Here is an 18,687-nt window from a genome sequence, read left to right as displayed (position 1 = left end):
GTAATTAATTCCTCTCCTAACATTTTGGGACTGCTTTATTGCAGGAAGATTAGAAACTCAATGAAACAAGTTTTTAAAGCTTTGCTTTACTGAAAAAGGAAGGTACAGCAACCCCAGATCTGCATTACAATGAGTGTGTATCAGTGCCTCTCCAATTTTCTTTGCTAAGCCTCAGCTGTAATCCTATATACCTGCAGATACACATAGCATTACCATAAATAGGACAAAAATATTAATTAAAATGTAATTAAAAAAAGACATCAACTGCCACTGAATAGAGTCTAAAAGTGTATTTTTGGTATTCTGCTCCCCAGTTTGTCATAAAAATGTCTTATAATTATTTTTAAAAAGAGATTTTGCTGACTCTTTTTTTGGAATAGTTTAAGAACAAGAACAACGATATATTTACTGACTATTTTCTGAAGACAAATACAGTTTTAATATATTTTTTTCATGGTCTCCCTTCAAGGGTGTGCTTATCATAAAGCCAAGCTCCCTGAATTTGAGTAGAAAGACAGCTTTGGTGCTAGAAATTGTAGGGGTTTGTTATTACAGCTGAAAATCCCAGGCAGTCTAGGTCAGAGAACCTCTCTCAGGGTTTGAAATCAGTGAGCCAGCAGTAACCAAAGTTTTATCTTCTGTGGATGGAGCTGCTATTCCTGCAGTATAATTCATCTAAGGTCAATGAAGTCCTCAATTTATTTCCAGCACGTCTGGCACTCCAGCACAAGGCAGCTGTTTCCAGGACTTCAGAACCCATTCCAATATTCTGATTTATAATCTGTTACAGGGTGACAGCCACAGGCACCTAAGCCACAGGCCCGGGGAGAAGAGAATCAAGAAAAATGGACTCTAACGGAATGACTAGAAGGACTTTGCAGAAAAAGCTGAAGATAAAAGTCTGACATCCATTCATTATGCCAGAACTTAGGAGAGTTCAGGAGATATCTTACTGCTACAGAACAAGACAGTTTCATGTGAGTGAGATGAGCCTGACTTACCTTCTTACACACCTGAAAATTATCTGATGCTGCTTGTCAGTCCCTTACTAATGAATATTTTTATATTGAAATTATCTCCTCCTAGAGTAGTCAGTGATGACAGAACACTGTTCCTCTCCCTTATGCTTATCAGGCAAGAGAATTTATGGGGTTTTGTTTCCTTTCTTGCCACACCCTTCAATACACTCAGAATGTATCACTGTGCTTTTGCATATATAGGGTAAACACAGCTGATTTTTGTCCAGCATGGGCTGCATTTACATTAAAATGCCATGAACACTGGTGATGTATCTATGTGCTTAAATAGTCAAAGTTCATCTACTGATTACCCAAATATTGTCTTTGAGAGATACAATTACAGTCCCTCTACAACTGTGATGGCTTAAATTCACTTCCACTTCATACCGTGTCGTTAGTCCACCCACTTGTCATACAGACATTGAAAAAATAATAAGGATAAACCAGATCCATTTGACAATGACAATCGTAATACAATCTCGGTGCTTCAATTAGAAGTGAATAGATATGGAGAATGTAGATAATTACAGCACATCCCCTCAGGCACAAAGACTCTGTAAAAAACAAAAAAATCCCAACAGCCAGTCAGCCTGATTCACATACTGGCTTCTGCTTCTGTAAGCAGGCAGAGCCCCTAGGCTGCCAAAGGCCTTTTGTGGTATCAAGGCAGTGACAATAATTCAGGAGGTAAAAAAATGACCCTGTCAGGCAGGAAAGTTCCTTACAACTCCTGATTCGCCGTATTTCACACATGCAGTTGTGATCTTTGCATTGTCCTTCAGGCTTCTTGTACAATAGCAGGAATATCACAGATTATGCATTGATATATAAAGGGATACATAAATTATTGATATATAAAAGGATACATGTTCATAGCCTTTATGCAAAGCTTCAGACACGGCTTCTGAGAACAGCACAACGTAAAATTTCACCCAGGCAGTGGTGAGCACTGAAAGCCTCGCTGGGCTTCTTGAGGGTAGTAGATCAAGCCTGACTTGCAACTATGATTTAAAGCAGTGTAATCATTCTCAGGCTTTGACATTTACAGGTGGAAAATAGAGGTAGAAAAGGAGCCTAAATAGATAAAGCTAACTCTAATCTTTGCAGCTAACTCTGTAAATTTCCCTAGTACCATGGATACTACTACATGGAGAACTGGGAGTAGGAGGAGATGGAGGACAGGAGGACATCAATATAATACACATTCTGTAATGTTTGAACTTGCAGTTATAATTTAGATTTTTTTGGGTCTTTTAAAATAGCTTATAAAGCAGTTGTCATCCTTTAGTTTTAAAGACATGAAATAGTTTGGGGACAATGCCATTATTAGGCATGAAACAGTTTGAGATGATGCCATTATTTTAAAAAGTGGCATTATCTTTGTCTTGGCTTTGTCCTGTAATTAGTGCTAAGAGCAGCCTAGGAAATGGTCCTGTGTTTTGTGAAATGGCCAAGCAGCAGGAGCATGAACTGCTCAGCTCTCTGCCAGTGGACTGAAGCTCTGTTTCACATCTGTGGTCCCCATTTTTTTCAGCTGGGGATCAAGCATCACACCTGGAAACACTCCCTTGACATGAGCATAAGATTCATTTTGAAGAAAAAGTGAGCAAAAAAAGATGACTATCACATAGCCTTCTTGTTCTCTCAGAGCCAACATGTGGCAGAGGAATATTCACAGCAACAACTCTTGAAAAAAATTTAGCTTTGTCCTAAGTTGTATTTGAAAGTTTAAGTTATGTGAGCATCTTCCTGCAGCAGTTTGCACACACACCACAAACGCCAGATGGAGTTTACTGAACACAGATGATTACAAAATAGTTTCTTTCCATCTGATTTCACTATCTAACTGCAAATAGGCAGGTAGGCTCAGAAGATAGGTGGCAGGAGGAGAGTAAGAGCAAATTCATGTGGAACACTCGCAGAAAACATCTGTGCACCCTGGCTTGTCCAAGCCACCCACAGACACGTCACTGATGTGATGGCTTCGTTTTCAGGGAGGTGCACTTTCCTAATAAAAAGCTCTGCAGTTTGATGGGGAGACAGAATTTTTTCTATCCTAAGTTAACTAGGAATTAAGTAGGACTTGAATTCTCAGCTCTTAATGCAAGCACACAAAATGCCTTTACTGAATTATAGATGATTTGCATGCCCAGATCAATTTTGAAATAAGAGAATTGAACTTTGAAGCCTGTCAGAGGTGTGTGCCCAAGCAAAGAACACGTGTTGGGGGTGGGATGAGAAATTGAGAAAGGAGATGTTAACAGAAAGGTCATGTATAAGAAACATGAGATAAATATGCTATGCCTAGTGCTGTGGATTAGGATCCTGTTTGGGCACCACATTTAAGGGAAATGTAGTGAAGTTGAAAATAATCTGAAGGAGACCAGCAAGAACAGTAAGTTTGGGAAAAATTCTTAGAAAATAAAAGAGTGGACCGTTTTCTATTGAGGAACTCTTGCATTCCAGGAATATTTCTTTGTTAATGCTGTGACTCTACTGAGAATGAAAATTGCTTTCTCCTACTGATTTCTCTTTATGTTAACCATGAGAGATCTCTGCAGACAGTTTTCTAAAGTGGTATATATTGCATATTTCTAACTACATGACAAAGTTTATCAGAGGGCAAAGAAAACACTGAAAGGTCAAGTAAAGAATAGAGTCTTTATGCCTGGTAAGTTATGAAGGTATGATTGATAAATACGTATCTATTAATGTATGTGTATATAATGTGTCAGAAAACTGCCGGGATTTCTTTACTCATTTCTCACATGTTGTTTTATTTCAATTATGGAGAAGGCAGCATGTAAACTACTAAAATTATTGATTGCATCTGTCAGTGCTCAGGAATGAAGGAAAACTTAGAAAACCCACATGAAGGTTGTGCTGATACATTGTAATCTGGTTTGTACCAGTGAAGATGAGGTGATTACTATGAGCAAAGCAAATTACGCTTGACTAAGATACTGGATATTAATGTCACTTTGTCTAAAGTTAACAAAATTCCCTTTAAACAGAATTCAAATGAACAACCAGATCTCCAAGTGTAATACACATATATACAAACAGCCAAAGGCTTCCACAAAAAAATGGAAGTGTTATTCAGGGTGATAATCAGGTGTGCATTTTTTTGTTTTAATCAAGTTTTTACTCAGTTAGAGGTACAAGAGCAGGTATAAATCATACAGCCTTGCAGAACAGTGATATCAGTATGCTGCAACCATACATGTGTCCTGTCATACTAGAAAACACACAAAAATTTGATGGGTAGGATAATTTTTTTTTTTCCTGTGTGGGAGCTAAACCAGCAGTGCAACTAAAACTTCTCAAAGTACACATGAGGTCTTAAATTATTGTGTGCCAAAAGAACTCAGGGCTTAATTGTGATATTCACTCCTTTACACATCCAGAAGAAAGAAACTGAGCCAAGGATTTTGCATAGTTTAAGAAAAGTAATCTACCAACACAAACCATACTTTCTGCCTTCTATTTTCTCTGAGACGTGAATTAAAAAATAACTGTGATGAGCTTCTGGTTTATTGAACATCTCTGGCCATACAAGACTGCAACACAGCCTCAGGGATCACCAGATTTCAGCCTTTGTCACAACCAACAAGAATTTTAAAAGGGTAAAGAAACACAGGAACTCACCCTTGTGGTGTAAGCAGCTTCTGGGTCATCCTCCAGCACACGAGAGAGACCAAAATCAGAGACTTTGCATACCAGGTTACTGTTGATGAGGATGTTACGAGCAGCTAAATCCCGATGGACATAACCCATATCCGACAGGTACTTCATGCCAGATGCGATCCCTCGAAGCATGCCCACCAGCTGGATCACTGTGAACTGGGCATCGTGCTTCTGGAAAACATTGGAAATGTCATGTCAGGGATTGCTCATGTTCCTCCTTGCACAGACTTTTCTATAAATACCCTGGAAGCTCCTCAAATGAAGAGCTCGTGAGTCAGGCATTGTGATTTACATGCCACACGTGGAACCATGTTGATCTCCCAATCAGCTGAGGGAAGGGGACAGATTTGCAATTCAGATAAAAATTCATTTTTCCCCTCTTGCTGTCAGCAGATTTTTAATTTCCTAGATGGGACATGTGTGAAAGCAGCACATAAATTTAAGTTGTGTGTGCTCCTGAGACTAGAGTGTCAGAACATTAGAGAAACAGATGTCCAACTTCCCTGAAAGGCCACAGGATTTTTTAGTGAAAATCCAAGCCTTCCCCAATGGCCTAATGAAAGTTTTCTATTACACAAGAAATTGATTTAACAAAAGCAAATGCTGATCTGAGTCAGTGGCTTTCAAATTCCATTAGTTTTAAACTAATTCCTTAAAATTGTCCTCAACTTCAGGAACACAGAAATTACTGAAACACACTGTGACTTAGCCTCGAAACCACTGGTTGCATATATTTCTAATCATCTACTTCCGGGCATAATTTACATCTCCCAACTCTTACTAATCCTTTTTGTTAACATCTACTTTTGATATTGATATATGGATATACAGACAATAGGACAGCAGTTTGTTGTAGTGCAGCTCCCAAACGAATTCCCCAGTGCTGTAAATGTATCCTCATGGGCAGCTCTCCAACTCCTCATGCTGCTGCTTCTGGAATTTTATTAAATGCAGGGGAGCTGGCTCTGCCACATGAGGTGATCTGACATGAATCAGTCTGCCAGACTGATTGAATCCATTTTTCGTTTTTGATTAGGGTACTTGGGGGTGATATTAGCACTGTAAACATTAGACAAATATACGGCACAGTGGATGCTTGAACAGTTTCTCAGAATTCCCCTTCATGAAGAAATTAATTATTTTAAAAGATTCTTAGCAGTTTTCTGTCCCTCTTTTTTTATTAGAGCCAACCCAAGAGAATTTACATAGATTCTGGAAAAGATTTAGCTAAAAACCAGAAGGTTTCTAACCACGAACAGAATCAGATGCTCAGAGAGCCTTTCAATAGCAATGGGGAAAGCAAACAAAGTAGTTTTCAAAGGCATTTATAGAAGGGGTTATATGGCCCAAGTTGCCTGTGATATTAATGAGTCACAAGGTTCTTATCTATGTTTCCACACAAGAGTAGTAAAAAAAAAAACCAAAATCACACTAAAGTGAAAGAACAAGCTGAACAACTGCTCTGTGCAGTCAGAAATTATTCTCCTTTCCTCAGAGCTCTCCTCAAGGATTTCAAGCCTAAACAAAAAATATATATAGTTCAGTACAGAGATATTTCATTCAGCTCTACTGACACATTATTTATATGTATTTTACATGCTCCAGTAGACACCATAACATATATAGTACATAGTGAAACTAAGGTTGACAATATATCCCCTTTTGGGGTTAAATGTCTAGCTCAATGTTATGAATTTGGGGGATAATGTCATTCAACCATGGCAGAACCAAAGCAGTCTCCCAGCCAAAGCTGAGTTTGCCCTAACAAATTAAAATTAAACCAGTGTTTCCCCTCAGATGGGATTTCATTTCTCCTGCACTCCTTGTTTTGCCACAAGTAAATCTTGGTGACACAGGGAGCGTTTTAATTTTTTTAGGCTCACTACCAACTTTGACAGAAAACAAAGATAAATCAGCCACAGCATTAGTATGTCTAAGGTTGGGAAAAGAAAACAGGCCAGTAGACTTTGCTAGCTAAACATTTCTAACATCCTCAGGTATGGGGCTATTCTCTCACATTTTCATTACTGATAAAATTTCCACAAATCCATCCACTTAAAAAATCTCTTGCTTAGACATAGAGGATGCCAACTAATAAGCGTAACTGCATTACAGTCACAATTCAGCCTCCAGAAAAACAATTCTCATTTTTATGCTCCAGAATGTTTTGTTTTGTTCATTTTTAGTAGATGTGACATACTAATGAGACCAAAATTGTCTTAATTTTGGAAAAATGCTTACTGCAAATGGACCAGCAGATCCCTACGTGGCTTTCTGGGCACATCACGATACACACAAACGCAAATGGAAATACAGAATTATCAAGCAACAAGAGCTGATGATGAATCAGTGTAGAGTGGCAGAAAATCGCTAACAAGTTCAGAACAAGAGCCAGTTCAGCCCCATTTACTTTCCTATTGCACTTACTCGTAGGAAGCTGTCCAAGGAACCATTTTCCATATATTCAGTAACAATCATAACTGGTTTACCTGCAAACAGAGCACAGGGGTCAGGTTTTTTAAAGGAATACATTGGAATACAATCAGCAAACCCAGGCATTTCAGGAATGTGTCCAAATCTTCCTAACCCCAAGAATAATTTTTGCATTTAGAAAGGAAGCAAAAGATGCACAGGCAAACCAAGGCTGGGTGCAGACAAAGATGGCAAATGCACAGTAAAACGCAGGGCACTGGGAAGAGAAGCAGAGCTGTAAGATGGGCATTCCCTCTTTCCAGGCAGTCCTGCCTCCCTCTCTGCTGGGATCACCGACAGCACAAACCTGGACACAGCTGGGACCTGAACATGCTGCACTCACGGGGCAAAAGCACACTCTAAGGAAACAGCCCTTGAAAAGCCTTTAATATCATCCAAAACTCATCCACACATATTCAGCCCAGTTCTTGAAACCATTCCTTCCACCCCAGAGTATTTTGTGACACAATCAAGATTTTATATGCAGCTCTGACATGCTGGAGAGAAACGAATGCAAAAATTAACGTGATGATGGTGAAGTTTTCAGACCAAGGTCATTGCCCTGCGAGTATTTTACCATCATATGGATTTTATTATTTCATAATATTTACTAAAGCTTTGCTTCTTTTCTCTTTGTGGTAAAGTTGGGTAAGAGCATGAAGTTATTTAGGGAGATGAATTATTATTGCATATAAAATGCAGGAAGGCATCTGACCATAAAAGTAGGACGAAGGCCTGCATATTGTATAGTGGGCACGGTGAAATTTTAGCTTTTAAAATTGAACAGCATGGGGCTTGATAAAGGCACCTGGTTTAATTAAGAACAAGAAAGTCATTAAAAAAGCCAAGTAAATGGTAACAACTCCTTTTTTGTTTGCTTTTCAAAAAAATACAGCTTCTACCAAATGGAAATCTTAGAGGAGAAACAGTAATTTCAAAGAATGAGTTTAGTATGAGAAGAAAATTATGCATTAATGGCTTCAAATATCTTCTTTCTGTGGCAATAACGGTGTGTTACACTGTGGGAGTCACACTAATGAGTAATTGACTGTCATCCAAAGACCAGGAGGAAATACTGTATGCACAATAATAATATTGAATGATACAGAAGATGATACAGACACAAGATCTAACAATGGAAAAGCTTGAAAAACCTCTATTTATGCTTAGTCTTGTTAGCAAGAAATACACAGATTAAGTACCTTAATTACATTCTGTGTGTAACATGAATACGAAGGCATTTCTGGTAACACACACAAGATGCTGCTGGACCTTTCAAGTACAGAGCTATCAAAAACTTTCTATGATAAATCCATGTGCTTTGCCATGCACTTTGAATCCAAGAGACAAGTGCCTGGCTTCTGTACAGACTCAGGCAATTTTACAAGACTTATCAGAAGAACTTAAATTAGAGTAAGAAATATGTCTTCCAAATTATTACAGCAGCATCTTCCTGCCTTCCTTACCTTAAGTGCAGGGTCTCACTCTCATTCTGTTGGAAACGTGCCCATAACAAGAAGCACATGCTCTGAAGTTTTAAAAGAACCCCCTGCATCCATTTATCAAAGCATGGCCATTTATAAATGATAACAAGTTGTGTCAACAGTGTTGCCCAGGTTTATTATAATAACAGGCTACAAATTGCTGTAAATTATTAGTAAACTAAGCAGAACATGCATGCTGGTTATTAAGATTGCTGCCTATAGTGTGCCCAGAAGGGTAGGGCAGCAGCTGGGAAAAGCAGGACAGAAATCCATGAGGAGCAGAGGAACAACTCTGCACTGGAGCAAGGCTGGAAGCCTGAGGTGGTGATTGATTTGTTAAAAAAAAAACAAAGCAAACACAAAAACCCCCAAACCCAAAAGCTTCTTGTCCTTCTATCACCCTGTAGAATATTAAATAAAACACATGATTATATTTCCTAGTTTATTTACTTTGGGCCATGTACTTTTGCCCAGTAAAATGGAGACAAATAGCTCCAGAGCAGATTTCTCAATTCCTGTGTTGGAGCTATTTGGAGAGGGTGTTGAACCCCTGAGGCTTTTATTGCCTTCAGCTGGGAATATTCAGAATTTGTTCTCTCATACACCGACCTGATGGGCAGCTGGCACTCCTGACCTCCCTCCAGCCCCTAAAAGCAGACAGCAGAGGTGTGAATACACCTGAGCAGCAAACTCAAAGAAGTCACTTATACAGAATACAGAGAGAATTAGTAATGCACATGACAAGAGCAATGCGCAAATTCCTGCCAGTACAGCAATTAATTTATTGTCTCAAGTGCTCCAGGAATACAAAATGTAACAAAATAGATTTAGCTCAGCTGTGTGCAGACTGATGCTGACATTTCATGTGATTTTGTGACTGCAAATCTTTATTCTGACTGTACAAAGTGTGTGTCACTACAAGGCAGGAGATAAACCTCGATTTATGCAGGCAGACCTTTCCTAATGGGACTGTGAGACCCAAGAAAAACAATCATTTCTTTGTTATTGAAATCAGCAAAATAGATTTTCATGAATCACACATGGAGAAGGCATTATTATTATTATAATTATGTGTCTTCATAACATATAGTGTTTTACATACCTGTCACTAGCGACTTTTAGACATATTCTGGTGGGGTTTAAATTTCTTACACTGTCCTGCAGTGTGCTATGAAATTTTTTCAGACATATGTTTGTGAACCCTTAGTCACACAATTTAAAAAAACAAAATTCTTAAACCATCTACTTAAACCCAAAGTATTTGGTATGTTTCTATCCAGTTAAACTGGAAACATCCTCAGCAAATTCCAAGCTGATCACTGAAATGGCAAAGAGCTGCTTCTCCAGCAGGGTCCTCTAGGATGAACAAGAAAATATCCTACCAATTTTTTCCACTCCCCTGAAAAATCTTGGAGCATTCCTGATTTTTTTTTTTTTTTGATTGCCTCACATAAAATCTTACTGATCTCCCACTTAAAAACTAATGTAGCTAGATAAATTTGATTACTAAATTTATCACTTCATTCTGCTGTGGAAATATAAGAAAGTGTAGCTGAAGAGGGTTGTTGAAATATATTACTTTTCCAGGAAGGTACCACATGTACATGGAGGTTTCAGTTAATCTTTTTGGTCTCAAAAGGAGAAGGTGATTTGTTATCACAAACAAAGACCAAGAATATGCTTTAACAAGAAAAAAAAGAAAAGAAAAACCAACCAAACCCATAACAAAAGCACCCAAAGTCAGATTTAGAAAATGCATTTAAGTAAATATATATAAAATCACAGAAATAAAATTAGTTTTACTGCTGAAAGATTAAATCCTCAAGACTTTTTTTTCAATATTTTTACCAAGATGTGTGAATTCTGGAATTCTGGACCTTTAAAATGCCTCATGCTGGTACATACTGAATATCCCATGGAGTATTTCACCTGCATGAAAACTATGTAGGCAAAAAATTTGGTCTTATTTAATAATTCACTAGAACCAGTTGTTGTACCAGGTAGGCTGTTCATTAATTAGTGCTAACGACAAATCTAATGATTCAGTTGAAAGCAGAACACAGTGCAATTCAGTGCAATTAAGAAGCCTCAGCACATCAGATTCCATGACTCCTACCAGATTATCACCCAGTGCCTCTTGGCCACTGTGGAGCAATTTGTAGCTCTGGAGTTTATTAAAGGTGCCAATTTATTATTGAGCTTTTGCAGAGCATAAACCTGGATTACTTAATTTATAATTCACTTTTGCTCTCCTTTGAATCATCAGCAAATCAGAGAATTATTTAGCCTGGAAGGTTCCTCCATGACTTTCCATGCACAGATGTCCCTGTCATATCTTACTTTTAGTGACGACTCCCTCCAGTCGGATGATGTTGGGGTGGTCAAACTGGCCCATGATGCTTGCTTCTCCCAGGAAGTCCCTCCTCTGCTTTTCTGTGTAGCCAACTTTCAGGGTTTTGATGGCCACAGAAATTTCCTTTTTAGAAGGCAGCTTCAGGCGTCCACTGCAAACTTCTCCAAACTCCCCTGAAAAAAAGAGTGGAAAAGGGACAAAGGCTGAAATGTGGTTATTTCGTAGGGATTCAAGAAAGAAGAATCAGCACTCAAAAAAGCCCCTGGAGTGTGGTGTATTCTGGTTTAACCTTTTGCAATATGCAAGAGCAGAGCACAAGGAAAATCATCTTAGCATTCAAAAGAGGAAGTATTAAATGTGTAGAAAACTGTTGGAAGAAGACATCTCACTTGAAAATTTTTTCAGTTAACTAATTTTTACACAAATCACATAAGGAAGTTCCAGTATGTTAATAAAATAAGTTAATATTTGAGCAGCAACTGATTTCAAAGCCCCTTTTCAGCTGTATTTTCCAAGTTTTGTTTTTAGACAGCCAAGTTAATCAAAAAAGACCCTGAATAAATGTGTGGTAGGGCAATGACCTTTCTCTTTTGCTAACCCAGGCTGGATTTGAGTCAACAACATAGAAATGAATGTCACCATATCTTATCACCAGCTGCTTCATCCTCTAGGCATAGAACTGTACTATCAAGGTAATAACCACTAAAAGGAAGATATATCTTTATGTACATTCACATTGCTAAAAAGCACTGACATTACATCCTCTGATTCTAACACTGTTTGTATTTCAGGCTGCCAAGACATGCAGCAGCTCAGAAAACAAACTTTAAAAGCTATCACTAGTAACTAATGAGAGTTGAGTTCTTTTCAAACTTAATTAAAAGCATTCAACTTCTGCAAGCCCAAATGACTACTAAGAGTTCAAACACCAACCCCAGCTCAATACTGTCAGAGCACCACAAAATAGGAAGACCAAAGCACATCTTGAGAACAGAAGGAAGGGGAAAAAAATGCTTGAAATAAATCTTGTAGTGCCCAGCTTCCAGCTCCATTTTCTTGATGTTTTAATGGTCCAAAAAGCTATAACAAGCTAAGCTCTTAGAACTATTTTACAGTTACTGTCAATGGAGACTTTAGCTATGATTTCAGCCAGCAGCCCAGCAATCAATCCTTCATTTTCAAGCTGGAATCATGTATCTGATATTTGTTTAACTTCTGGGAAGGAAAAGGTTATGGTTAATGTCCATCAACACAGTCCCATTTAGCCATGGCTGAACAATTCAGAACTTGAGTGATTAATCAGATTCCAAAAGTACCTCAAGGCCAGCGGATGCTGCAAGAGAATAAAACTTGGGCTCTTTCTAGCAATGAAGTTTGCTGTTGTCTATGGATATAAAGCAGGTTTACCTTCTTGGAAATTATTTCATTGGAAAGAGCTCCCCAGGCATCCCAGTAACATTAACCTATGATTATTTATATCCAGAGCAGCATGGATGCTAAATACATCTACATGGTCAACACCCATAGTGACCCATGCAGCAATACTACAATTTTTCCTGCAAATTATTATTAATATGGTCCCATTAAGAAATTGATTGGATCGACACTATTTAGGAGGAATAAAGACTTGTGTTTGAGTGGAGGACCTGGAACTGATTGTAAGATATGAGGATGATGGCTTTTCATGCAAAGCCTTCCTGAGGTGTTTATTTTTAATTATGTCACACACACAAAGACTGTATAACCTGCCCTGCAGACTGGTGTGTCTATTCCCACATGAAAAGCTGATAAGGATTATTTAGGAGGGCTGTTCATGATGCAAAGATCTCTCTTCAAAATCCTAAATTCTTTTTATGTAGGCTATTTAGTACATCAGGGGATGGTATTTGCTGTGCATTTAGACTCAGGGGATTAGTAAACAAAGAGTCTGTGAAATCCGCTCCTCCCTTTACTTTTAAATCATGATTGTACTGTTGTGCACACAACTCCCTCAGATTTGGAGAGGCACCAAAGCTCAACATTTCATAAACCTTGGGAACATCAGCAATGTTCTAGCCCTCACTGAGACACTGCAAACCTTCACAATAAGTTCATGGACAGGTAGGTCCTGAATTTTAGCAATACTTTGATCGACAAGGTGTTATGCTACAAGTGTATTTCAACTTCAAAAGAAAAGCAAATGCTTTCTTGTTCAGCAAAGCATACAGTTAAATCTACCCCAAATCAAGAAAGTACTTTCTGTAGTGTTCTCCTACTGCCCAGTTGGATTTAAACTTCTGAAGTGGTTTGTTGAACTGAATCCATAAAAATAAGTGAGTTATTTTAAAAGAAAGAATTAGTGTAAAGAAAAATCTGAAAAAGTGGCTCCTGACCTCAATTTTCCTATGCTTAGCCTCCCACTAAAATCCCTTGTGTTTTTCTTGAGGTTCTTTTGGACAAGAATATTTCCTTATTGCATTGCATGTTTTCAAAGCTATGTAAGCTCTGAAAGCCCCTCTCTTCTCAGAGACTCCTGGCAAAAGCTGTGAAAAACTGCTTGGTGTACTTCAGAATATTGAGACTGCTTGCCTGACTTGAAGGTCTCATTACTTACGTCACACTTCAAGGCAGTTAAATGAATCCCTTCTTCTCAAATCCCTGTCTTTTTCATAATTTCATTCACACTTGCCTTGCAAAGGACAAGGGCAGGAAGAGACCAAGCCATTCACTCAAGTAAGTCATTGACTCAGTAAGAGCCAGGAAATGCCTTTCTGGTTTTGGGGAGAAGTGTTCCTGAAGAAGTTGCCTCAGAGGCACTCTGAATGTAAAAGCCACCACGTGCTGAGAGTGACAGCAGTGTAAAGTGATGCCACAAACCCAGTTTGGAAGCTCCCAGCACTCTGTGGCCTGATTTTCATCTGTTCTTCCCCTCCTGGCTCCTTCTGTTGGCATCTCAAGCAACGGCTAAGAGGAAATGTTAACTGTAATGCCTGATGTACTTCAGGATACGTGAATTGAGTTATGGTGCCCAGAAAAAGGTGTTATGATATCTTGAGCCCAAGGTTTAATGCAAAAAGTTTGCAGGAACCCTCTGCCACTTAGCTCTGTTGGTTTGAGCAGGGTACTGATAATGCCAAGGTCCAGGTTCAATCCCTGTGTGGACCATTCACTTAAGAGCTAGACTCCATGATCTGTGGGGGTCCCTTCCAACTCAGAATTCACTGCAGTGGAACAGAAAGACTTTCTTTTAAAACACCTGACTCCTTTAGGACATAGTCCTTTTTTGGAGCCTCTCAAAAAACTCTTCCTCTGTTTTCAGAGGCCATATTTGACAAACTTTGGATTACCTCTTACTCTAACGTGTATCTTGACTAAAAATAGGTCAGAACAACCAAGCTGTAAAACATGGCATGATCCTTAGGAAGTTCTTTTCTAGATTCATATACTGCATACAGCCCAAATTTAGAAAGCTTCAACTTGCAAACAAGGGCTCCTGAAAGTCTTACAAGGAAACAAACACATTGTCCCTGGACTTAAATTTTGAGTATCCTCCTTCTCCATGCCCACACTAATTCCCTATTACGTGCAGTAAGCAGGCTTTTGCTGCCTTGACTGAAGATGATGGAGAACAGTGCACTCTTGTGGGGCAAAATTAAAACCAGCAAGGAACACAGATTCTACCTGTCCATAAAAAAACTTCAACTAAAAAAAGCTGAGTAGCTTCAGTCGGACAGGATGAAAACAGTTCCTTTTTTTTTGCTGGGTGATTCAGGAGGTGCACTGAGTACAGTAGCTTGGGTTCTACACTTTTTCCAGTTGAAAATCTTTTGCTGTGCACTCGAAGTCTGCCTCTCACATCTCATGGTTTTAATTGAAACCGTGTATTTAGAGAGAAGCTAAACCAATCAACAGTAAAGGAACAAGTATTTTTCAATGGATTAAAAATCAATAGTACTCCTCATAAATGCTTTAATATAGGAGGAAAGGTAACACTCCATGATCTTCTGGCTCAATGAGACAATCTGCCACTTCACTTGAGGGAGGAAGCACACATCCTCTCAGGAGCTACATGCTGCATTGCAACACTCAGGGTAATGGGACTTTCTGAAATCTGGCTCCTCTGTTACAAAATCTGATCATTTCACCAGCTTGTTTCCTGTAAATCCAACAATCTGTGGCACCTGTATGGCTCAGACAGTCAGTTATTGGACAGACAACCCTCTCCTCCTAAATCGATAATTCAAATCCAAAGCAGTGACCAAAATCAATCCAACGACCAAAGGTCACTGCAGTCTGATGGATGCGTGGTGACTGGTATGAAATGAGTTTGTGGTTTCACTCAAGGCACAATAGTCAAGAGCCCTTTTATGGGGGGAAAAAAAGAAAAAGAAAAAAACATCTTCACAGCTGATAACATTCTCTGTGCTGCGCTGACAGGTTTTAAAGAGAAACATAGAAGTGAGGCTGAATGACCCTTCCAACAGTGGTGCACTCAACTATGGGCTTGGTGTCCTTTGAAAAACTGTCTTGCTGTCTGCTTTCTTTGAGGAAAAAAAGAAATATAATGTTGTGTGCCCTTAACTCCGTACTGAAATCAGCTGTAAATATGACCTACCAATTTGAAGACTTTCTAGAACATTTTCTTTCCAGTCACAACTATGAACCCAAAGATATAAAACAGCATTTACAGGAAAAAGCCATCTTTAGTTCAACATATCTGGTGGTCATTACCTGCTCCAACTACTTTATCAATGGATATATTGGAAGCATCCAGTTCCTTGGCAAATTCATGCACAGCTTGGTTGGGATCCTCATATGTGTGTGGATCTACGTAAGTCCTCAGGCCTGGGAGTTTTACTGTGTAAAAACATATTCAGAGAGAAAATGTTACTTAGGCTTGAGTAATCCTTCTAAAGAAAACTTACGAGACAATAGAAAACAAATCAACAGAAGGAAAAGGTATTCTTCAAATCAAACTGGTTTTTACAGGTCTTCAGAACCTTTGTACAGAGTGAAACCAGACACTGATGTACTGCAGAGAAGTCTTGACAACCCATTTCAAATATCTGCACATGTAGTATTTAACTGCTTTTCAAATATTAAAATACCACTCACCCCTCCCGGGCTGCTACGTTTAGATGCTGCCTTATACTGACCCTTCCAAAGTAACAACAAAGGGGCAAGGAACAAAATGTGTTGCTACAGTCAGCCTGAAAAGTTCTTAGGAATACACTAAGAAAGCCGATTAACTCCAACTTTTTTTTCCCCAAGTCCATCAACAAGATGCATAATAAGAAACTTATACATGAAAAAATGCATCCCTGCCTCAATCCCTCTACCAGAACATACAAGGATGGTAGACAATTGTTCTTAATAAAAACTGGTTCTAGAGCTCTGTTCCCCTTACACCCATGTTACTATTTTGGCCCCCTCTACAGTTTCCTGGCTAGGGATTGCTGGAAGAGATCATTCCCAACCTTTGCCTCCAACAAAAATGCTGAAGGCAAAGCACAGCCTCATTCCCCCTCCCCAGCTCAAAGCCTTGCCTGTGTTTGCACCCAGTACTTTCTGTTCCTGCCTCTGTATTCATTTTACAACAGGAATATATTTTATTAACAAAAAGTGAAATACCCAGCTTGAAGTTTTCTGCTTCTGACACAAACTCTACATTCCCAGACATGTATTCCAGCTTCCCTAACTGTACCAGTTGGTCTTGTAAAAAATATTAACTCCTTCTACAAACACTGCTTTAACCCACTCAGGAATATCCTTTCCAGCTTAGCATTATTATACTGCAGCAATTTTTTCACTGCGCTAAAACAGTTAAACCTTTTTTTGCTGGGGTTGCACAGATGGGAAAAAATACCTTTGGACCATGAGAGCACATATCAAACAATGCAAACCGTACATAAAAAAGGAAAAAAAAATCAATTTCATGGAGATTTATTTGCCTCAGAATTGACAAGAACAGGATAAAACTGAGTTCCCAAGCTAATTGCCTTGAAAACAATGCAAAGCAAGAGCCATGCTCTCAACACAAGGGCTGCGTGTGCACAGCGTTAAAGGCCGACTGTGTTTCCTTCAAGAGCCTGATGAGTACAGAATTACCTGCAAGTAAAACAAAAAGTAATTGGCTGTATATTGCCGTTGGTTAAAAATCTTGTAAATGCTCCTTCCCGTCCATGCTGAATGCACATTACAGGCCCCCCCATATCCCCAATAAAAATAACAATTAAAAGCTTCTGCACTGTGGAGTTTTGGGCTTCGGATTTTAATGCTGACCCCAGAGGTTCCCGAGATCAGGTGATGGTGGCTGCAAGGAGAATAATCCCTTCACACCAATAATTAAGGGCAGCCTGTGTAGGAACTGGGTTCTGTCATGAAATACAGATAATAAACACGTGCACATGTGTTAAGCTGCACTACTTTACAGCTCATTCTGTGCAAACATAATAATTTACATTTTCATTTTAACAGCACAAATTGCCCTAAAGGTAGCAAAAAAATAAAAAAGGCCCAGCCAGAGAAGGCAAAGGGAGAGGATCTGAGGAGGTGAAACATTTTTGTTCCTTTGAAGTAATATTATAGGATTTGTAATAAGGCTGCAGGGAATAGTTCATGGCTGGAGCCTTTTTAAAAGTAATTCAGAGTAAACTGACTGAAATAAACCAGCTGCTGTATTTAAGATGCTGAAAGTTTACGACAGCCATGGAAGTTACTTTATCCTATTTTAGTTCATAGGAGCAATTTTGTTATTTTTTGGGAAAGACCGCAATTTGGTAGATTAAAAGTTTCAACAGCCACACACGTATGCACTTACAAATTCTAACAGATAAATATCTGCAAAATCTAAAATAACTAATTTTTAAGAACTTCTAACAGAAGTACCAGGCCCATGATTGGCTCTGTTCTTACTGCACAGTGAATCAGCATGGCACTACTCAGAAAACAGTACATAAATATCTAAAGTCAAATTAAAAGCAATTTAATCCACAGGAATTTAACAGCACCGACATGTTTAAGAATAGTGATTGCAACTTTCCATTGTGTGGGAGTAAGGAGAGCAAATTCTGACCTGTTATTTGTCTGTGACACTTATTTTACTGGCTGCTTTTATTTTATAACCTCATTAAATTTGGATGATGAAGCATTAATTCTATGGGCCACATGTAACCGTAGAGATTTTTTTGAGAATAGTTGGTTTGCAGTTGTTGGGCTGCACGAAGCAAACCCACTGCTACAGCTTGTGTATCGCCTGACAGTGCTGGGGAAGGAGGCAGAAACTGTGGATATTCATGCTCTTGGCTCTCTGGAGATAAGGAGGGGCTGGGAACTTAAAATAATAATAATTTGAACAGTCAGAGAACAGTTATTCCATTGTCACGAGGATTGGGAAGCAGTTCTAATTTCCAGCTACTGCTGGAAAATCCCTCATTAAAATGTTAATTCTTTTATATTTGGGGAGGAGGCACCTGATTATGGTACCAGCAGCTCTTTCCTTGCAAATAGCAGAGTGCCAATGTTGTGTGCAAAAAACCCCCACATATATTAACATTACAACATGCTAAGCAGCAGAAATATCTGGTTCAACGTGGTTTACACGGTGCAGCACGACACTCATCTGGAGCTGAAACAGTTGCAAAGATGAACTACTGCTTCTTATTTAACAAATCCTCACTAATATCAAGAATTA

General features: G+C 38.8%; 1 protein-coding gene across 1 annotated transcript in view; it reads right to left on the bottom strand.

The window, feature by feature from the left end:
* The window catches only part of EPHA3 (EPH receptor A3), a 186,384-nt gene that overhangs the window by 21,562 nt on the left and 146,135 nt on the right, over positions 1-18,687 (bottom strand). The window contains 4 exon segments of the mRNA XM_017733054.1: positions 4,668-4,877; positions 7,134-7,195; positions 11,003-11,188; positions 15,726-15,851. Of these exon segments, the coding sequence (XP_017588543.1) occupies positions 4,668-4,877; positions 7,134-7,195; positions 11,003-11,188; positions 15,726-15,851 (584 nt within the window).

Source organism: Corvus brachyrhynchos, unplaced genomic scaffold (assembly GCF_000691975.1).
Source record: "Corvus brachyrhynchos isolate BGI_N302 unplaced genomic scaffold, ASM69197v1 scaffold565, whole genome shotgun sequence".
NCBI lineage: Eukaryota > Metazoa > Chordata > Aves > Passeriformes > Corvidae > Corvus > Corvus brachyrhynchos.
The sequence above is the reverse complement of the archived record's forward strand: the minus strand, read 5'-3'. Positions and strand labels throughout refer to the sequence as shown.